The 6,981-nt window shown below is 42.7% G+C and overlaps 1 protein-coding gene across 1 annotated transcript in view; it reads right to left on the reverse strand.

The window, feature by feature from the left end:
- PRIMA1 (proline rich membrane anchor 1) overlaps window positions 1-840 on the reverse strand; it is a gene marked incomplete at its 5' end in the record, with an annotated part of 41,714 nt that extends 40,874 nt beyond the window's left edge. The window contains one exon of the mRNA XM_017729027.1: window positions 684-840. Within this exon, the coding sequence (XP_017584516.1) occupies window positions 684-840 (157 nt within the window). The remainder of the gene's footprint in view (window positions 1-683) is intronic.
- Window positions 841-6,981: the final 6,141 nt, after the last annotated feature.

Below are 6,981 nucleotides of genomic sequence, written 5' to 3' on the forward strand. Positions count from 1 at the left end.
GGGATGCATGGCTGGAAATTAGGAGAAGCTTGGATGCACTGGGTAAGGCTCAGTAAGCACTGATTTGTATGAAGAGAAATAAATGAGTCTTAGCCTGTATGTGCATTAGTTGGAAAACTTCTCCCTTGCCACTGACTCCTGACATGCCTCCTATTTTTGTAACAGTTGTAAGCAATTTAAAACCAGTGAGCCTGACTCACTGCTATGGTAAACTGTAGTGCTCCAGTGTCTTGACAACAGTCAAACGTACTGAATGGTCTAGACAGAGTGTTTGGATTTTTATCTGCTTATAAATTAATTTGCCTTGGAGCACCCAGACCTTCAAGCTGCAAACCTGGCTAAAAAGGAGGTCATGCAACTCAAGGGGCAGCACAGCACTATGTCTCTGTAGGAAAGCATTTCCCAGGGCTAGGGGATTAGGGAACCATTTAAAACCAGAAAGTCATATATAACACAATGAAAGGAGGGAATTTCTCTGGCTTTCCTCCAAAAGCCAAGAATTATTCATTGATCAGAAAACAGATCTCCATCTCTACTGAGAACATTTCTTCTTCCATTTGCTAAGTGGAAAATGACAAATGAGCTAGCTGTGCCCTTTCCCACATCCTTTCTCCTGTATGTCCAGGTGTCCCCATCACTTTGTCCTTCTTCAGCACAGCACAACTGTACCAGTAGCTACTTACTTGGCACCGCTAGCAACCTCGGGGGCGGTGGAGGTGGAGGAGGCGGTGGTAACAGTGGAGGTGGCCTGCACTGGCAAATTTCCTGGCAGCTCTCTGTAAATTTCTCTGCTACAGGCTTGGAGCATGACTTCTGGGGCTCACCCTGAGTGATCTGTGAAGAAACAAGTCATTGCATGAGCAGCAGAACAGTGAAAACTGATGAATCTGTTTCTTAGACTTGAGTACCTGAGTGGCACCTCAGATCTGTAGTGAGAACTGAGCTAATGTTCCTAAGATGTCTCTTCCCTATGTGGTCCCCATTTTAAATTTTTTTTATTTAACACAATATCTCTTTCCCTCTGTCAAATTTGGTTGAAATTGGGCAGCTGGTTTTTGAGTTATTATGGGGTAAGGAGAAGGCAGGCAGTGGCAGACAATATGATTGCATAAGCCTTCTTTCCTTAGGAAAGCCATCTAGCAGCATGCATTATTCACAGGGTCATTGCTGCAAGCCAAAGAGAGCTAATAAAAATTACAAGACAGTTAGGGTCAGGATTATGTTCATTTTCCTTATGGCAGAACTGAAAGCCAGAGGACATCTCTCCTCTGCTTTGCCAGCCTCACTTGGAAGTTCACAGAGGATTTCACGGGGTGTTTCACTTCCTGCCAAGAGGAGAGGCTACCCGCATTTTAATCATCTGTGGACCACAGCAATAACATGGTTAAAATAAAAACGCCACTTTGTAGCCTCTGCAAGATGCAGTGCTGGCTAATAATAAAAGTGAAGATGAGGCATTGCAGAACCCAAGTATAAACATCACTTGGCCATGGACAATGATTTAGCCAGTATATGACACATTCAGTAGCTTCATCTAGTCATGACAAGGACCATTTATTAACAGCATGTTTTTCTTATCATCAGTAGTATTTACATAACTATGGATTCAAGGAATAGTCACTAAAATTCAGTAAAATATAATGCTACAAAATGGAGTCAGTCCCCAATGAAAAGGAAATTTGCTGAGCATCACAGAAGCTTCTGAGTGGTGTTAACTTCAGAGGTCTCTAAGCCAGCTCTTCTTGAATGACTTATACTGGATACAATTTTGAAGAGACAAAGCGAAGCCTGAAAGATTAATAAGCATGTTATCTAACAAGCACTTTGAATGTAAATATAAAAAACTTGTGTCGTGCTGAAGCTAAGCAGAGTTATGCTAGCATATTGTCTTGTACAGTCTGGTCTCAGGCGGGTTATTGTCCTAATAGTTTTGGCCTAACATCACCTTCTTTAATGAGCTTTTTTCCACAACATGTTGGTCATTACAAAGAGGATGTCTCATGCCATGCTTTCTGATCTGTTTTAGGCAGGCTTCTTCTGCCTCTCTGCCAGGGTCACCCAGGGTTGCCTTCTCCCCACTTCTCTCTCCTGCCCAAGCTTTGGTTCCCTTCCCCTGCCAGCTCTGAGCACACAGTCTTTCTCCTCTCCTCGCTCAAGCCTGGCCCCCAGCACAGCCAGCGTGCCTCTCCCACTACCCACAGCTGGGCACCAAGAGGGCTGCACTGCCTCTTGGCTGCAGGAAAGCTGTACACAGTCATTTTATATATTTCTGGCCAAAAAGAGAGATGTGGCTAATTAAAACAACATCACTGCACAAAGGACGTGTTCACATGCGTAGGAGGTTTCTAAATGCAGAAAGACGCATTACTCTGGCCTCAGGGAAATGGAGGTAGGGCTTTGTTGATTAAATATTATAGGGAGGGAGAAAAGAATAGAAAAGGCTACGTGTAGCTGAGTTGGAAGGACAGCTCAGCACAGCATAAAGCAGAAGGCTCAGTTCTTTAAACAGCTTGTCTAAATCTATTACCAGACATAGGGAAAAACAAATTCAGCACAAGTGCTTTCCAACTTTCCCCTTCACCATCAGGTAACAGTAAGAGGATGGTTTAAGACCATCCCAGAACAGCTTCCAGGAACTTACACAAACTCTCTCAACACTCTAATGAATCAAAGTGACTTGGCTGCGTAATCCCTCATGACTAGTAATAAATCTGTCTGCTAAGAAGGTTTACTTGTTTTTAAAGTAAGGGATCCCAGGCAGCAGAATATCCTCCATGCTGTTTCAGCTCTTCCAACACTGCTCACGTGAGGGGCTGGGGTCCAGGCACACTCCCAAAGAGAGCCCTGTGAGAGAAGTGTCCTCCCCATGCAGTGTTGGGGGCACACCTGGAGTACCTCCTCGTTCAACAGGTGTGACAAGATTTACTGTGCTGGCAGAAGGAGGAGGGCAACACCTCTACACTGGTCTCAGCAACTGATTAGGAAGCAACTATTAACTCCTAGCTACAACTACTGTCCCCTGCCTAGGCCCTTGGTTATTGAATCCTGTGAGCTCACTCCAGTCTTGCAGGATGCAGTGTGATGGGAGAGGATGGACACAGGGAAGAATAACATTGAGCAGACTTAGAGCCAGCTTTGTTTGCAGACCAGAAGCAGCTTTGCATATGTAAGTCTGAAGACAGTGCTGGTATAGCAAAGCTACATTGACTTATTGCTCTAACTTAATATCAACCAGAACCAAAGGCTTGCTCTGTCTTTTTTTAGAGCTATTGACTGTTTTTAAATCCCTGGAGGCTCTCCTACCTTAGGCTGGTAATAGTGTCCTCAGAAAATTGTGGATAATTTTCTCAATTACTTTGCAGACAAGATTAACCCCATACATGACCAGTCACTTGCTGCTCCTGCTCCTGTCTACTTTAAAAATATTATTTTAGGGGGAAAAAAGAAAGAAAGAAAGAAAGAAAGAAAGAAAGAAAGAAAGAAAGAAAGAAAGAAAGAAAGAAAGAAAGAAAGAAAGAAAGAAAGAAAGAAAGAAAGAAAGAAAGAGAAAGAAAGAAAAAGAAAGAAAGAAAGAAAGAAAGAAAAAAAGAAAGAAAGAAAGAAAGAAAGAAAGAAAGAAAGAAAAAAAGAAAGAAAGAAAGAAAGAAAGAAAGAAAGAAAGAAAGAAGTTGCTCTGTTTCTCAATACTTTAGCCTGAACCTCTATAAAAATTTCCCATGATCATTTTTAAATAGTCGGGAAAGAACTGACATTTAAAAGTATGGGCTTTATCACCTATTTGTTTCCCTTTTCCTGTCACTGGGTAAAATGTGTGGCTGTTAGAAAACAGAAGTGGGAACATAAATATTACCTTGACAGGGGTTTGTCTTAAAGGTTTAGTTTTAGAAACAAAGATATTTTAAGGTGGTTGAAATCTGCCAGGAAAAGGAAAGACCCAAATCGAGGTTGAGGCCTCAAGGAGAGAAATAGCCAAGAAGATAGAACAGTAACAGTAACATAAAGCAGCAGATAACAGTAGCAAGAGAGAAGCAGGGCAAAAAGAAAGGCATTTGGCTCCTTTTCAAGGAAAAAAATCTTCCTGTTGATGTCTATTAGTCTTCTTATGAAAGAAATGAAGGCTATTACTTGTGTCTTCTAAAGGTAATCAGAAAAAATCACTAGAAAATATGCTTTAGGGAACAATCTTGCTCTGGCAGAAGATGATGAAATAATACTCCGTGTTTCTTTCTTACTGTCTGCAATTCAAGGTAAGCTGCCTTTACAGCATGTGGCTGGAAAAGAAAAGCATTTTGAAAGAGCCACACCTTTCTATGGCCAGGTCATCTAAATGAACCTGGCCTCAAACTTCACTGCTTATTTGTTCTGCTGGACTCTTCCATGGCCCCAGAATGGCTCTGGAATACCCTCGCAGGTAAGGCGTAACTAGAAACCCACCAGGCACCCACCAGGCTGCCAGGCAGTTTGTGGCACAGAGGTTGCCTTGGCAAAGGGATCACCTTTGGAGACGGATCCACAGGGTTTGCTCCCTAGCTCTTCCAGACATTCCTCCAGGTGCTGGAGGTGCCATGAACACCTTTTCTTGGCCTATCTGAAACTTTTGCTTGTTTGGCATGAGGCTTTCTTAACACACTGAGCAGTTGGCCAGTCTAGACATATGCTGCCTGGACTTCAAGCTGATGAATTTTTTCCCTGCTCTGAAAATATGGAGAGTTGACTTTATGGATTTGTGCATTTGATGTGAACATGTTTTGCAAAAAAGGACAAATGTTTTAAAATACTTATGGAAATGAAAATCTGATCCACAAATATCCAGGGAAGAAAAAACAATGTGATAACTGGAGGTTTCCTTTTGCAGTCTCTGTTGAAGTTTGTGCCTGTGGCATATTTCTCTTTAATTCAAGATTTCTTTTAGAAACAGTGATCCTAGTCCTGCTTTGCATACAGTGGAAGAATAAATCTGCATGTGGAACTGTTTAGTATTTCAGTAGAGTCCCATGGGGTTGCAGCAGTCCACAAGTACATTCCACAGAGTGGGATAGGAAAAGAGGATTAATACAGTCCCTGGAGGGTGGCCTTCTTGTGACTTTTTTAATCAGGTAAAAGGAGGAAAGCTTTAAAAGAAAAGTACAGTTGACTGAAAAGGCACAGAGACCTCTAAAAGCCTGCTGATGTGGCAAGAGCTTTGTCTCTTGGAAGCAGTCTACAGAGATGAGATGAGATGAGATGGGACGAGATGAGATGAGATCTCTACACCACTGCATAAATCCCAGGACAGCTCTGTGCAATTCACATCAGAGTTAATCCAGATCCATGTTTACAAAACCAGAAAAAATGTCACCCTGCTATTTATCATGACCCTTTCTGCTCTTTTTTAAATTATGTCAAAAGCCTCTGACAGAATCATCCCTTCCTTGTCACAGAACTGGCTACCACGCTAATAAGGAAAGATTGTGGGTTTTGTCTTGGTTTTGTTTTTAGTAAAATAAATGCTTCTCCTTTGATTAGCATCTGGCTGATTCTCTTAAGTGTCTCACGGCAGGGCATAAGGAGGCAATGCAGAGGTGGGAGGGAAGGCTATGCCACACTAAGTCCTTGTGGGGACAAATGAGTGAAGAGGAGCTGGAAGATGTGAGAAAACATGACTGTTGCTATAGATGGAGCAGGGCAGAGGAGCGACTGCAACACTACAGAATTAGTCAAGGAGAGAATGGCTTGTGAGACTGAAGATAAGAGCAAGGATTATGACTCAACACGGGGAAGGGAATCATGGGAGGGGTTCAAGGATGAAGGAGTTTCAGTCACAGGAAGGATGGAAGGCTGGCATGCCAGTGAGCATTCCATACCTGCCCTTCCCTTTGGAACCTGCTGATGGGAGCCCTGGACATAGCCTAGTTTTGGGAAAACTGAAAAAAAGTTTGAGAGTGACCAGGCTTATTGCTTGTTCTTCAACACAGCAGCAAGTAATAGCACAAGCACAGTTGATGAACGGGACACGCATCCAAATTCCAAAGTATTGCAAAGAAAGGCTGGTGGACTCCTTGGCTTTTGTATTTCTCAGAGCCTGTTTCAATTTTTATAAATGTAATTATTTTCGAAAATTTGCTTTAGATCATGTAAATAGTTTGCCAGAAAGATGTTTATCCAAGGTTTTTTTTTTTGTCTGCTCAATTGACTGATCAGAGAGAGGCTGCAGGAGGGATCTCTTTTCACCCAACTGCGCTTCCCTGAAAAATGCACTTATAGTTTAACTTTAGATTAGCTACCTGAATACTTGAGGAGGACAGCAGGAAGGTAGAGTTGGCAGAAATTTTTATGATGGGGATATTGCTTTAAAGGCGGTTGTTTTTGTTGTATTTCTGTTCATTTTAATCCATAAGGAGCACAAATCCTCTTTGTCATTCATGGCAAGAGAAAAGATGCTAAAACAAACAACATCTCTCTTTAATCTCTTGGGAGTCACTAAGTTTAGATCAGGGAGTAAAAGATGCGGACTCTCCACTTTGTTTTTCCAAGAAAGAAACTGTAATTGGTCTGTTCTTGAACGGCACTTGGCTGGCTCATCAATCACTTCTCTGAAGACATATATTATAAATAAACTTTAAAATATTGAAGTGACGCATTTGAGTTGAGCTTTGCTGCTGTTCTGATTCTCCAAACTGGATGGGCGCTCTCCCTCACTGTATACCAATTTCTCCCAGTCTCTCTTGCTGGCCGCCCACATTACAATCAAGGTCACACAACACCACAGCGTCGGAGTTGGCAAAAGCTGATTCAGCCCTTTACCCAGAAAATCCTCAATTTAATTCGCAATCAACACCGAAAACCCACGGCAAGGCATGATCGCCGGGGCTCCGCTCCGCCGCTGCCTCTTTCCGTGCATCTTTGCCACCTACAGCAAAATGCGCTTCCCAACCCTCTGACCGCCGGCGCGCCGAAGAAAGTCAACTCCATCCTGCCGGGACCGAACACGCTCGGACCGAG

Source organism: Corvus brachyrhynchos, unplaced genomic scaffold (genome assembly GCF_000691975.1).
Source record: "Corvus brachyrhynchos isolate BGI_N302 unplaced genomic scaffold, ASM69197v1 scaffold1, whole genome shotgun sequence".
Lineage (NCBI taxonomy): Eukaryota > Metazoa > Chordata > Aves > Passeriformes > Corvidae > Corvus > Corvus brachyrhynchos.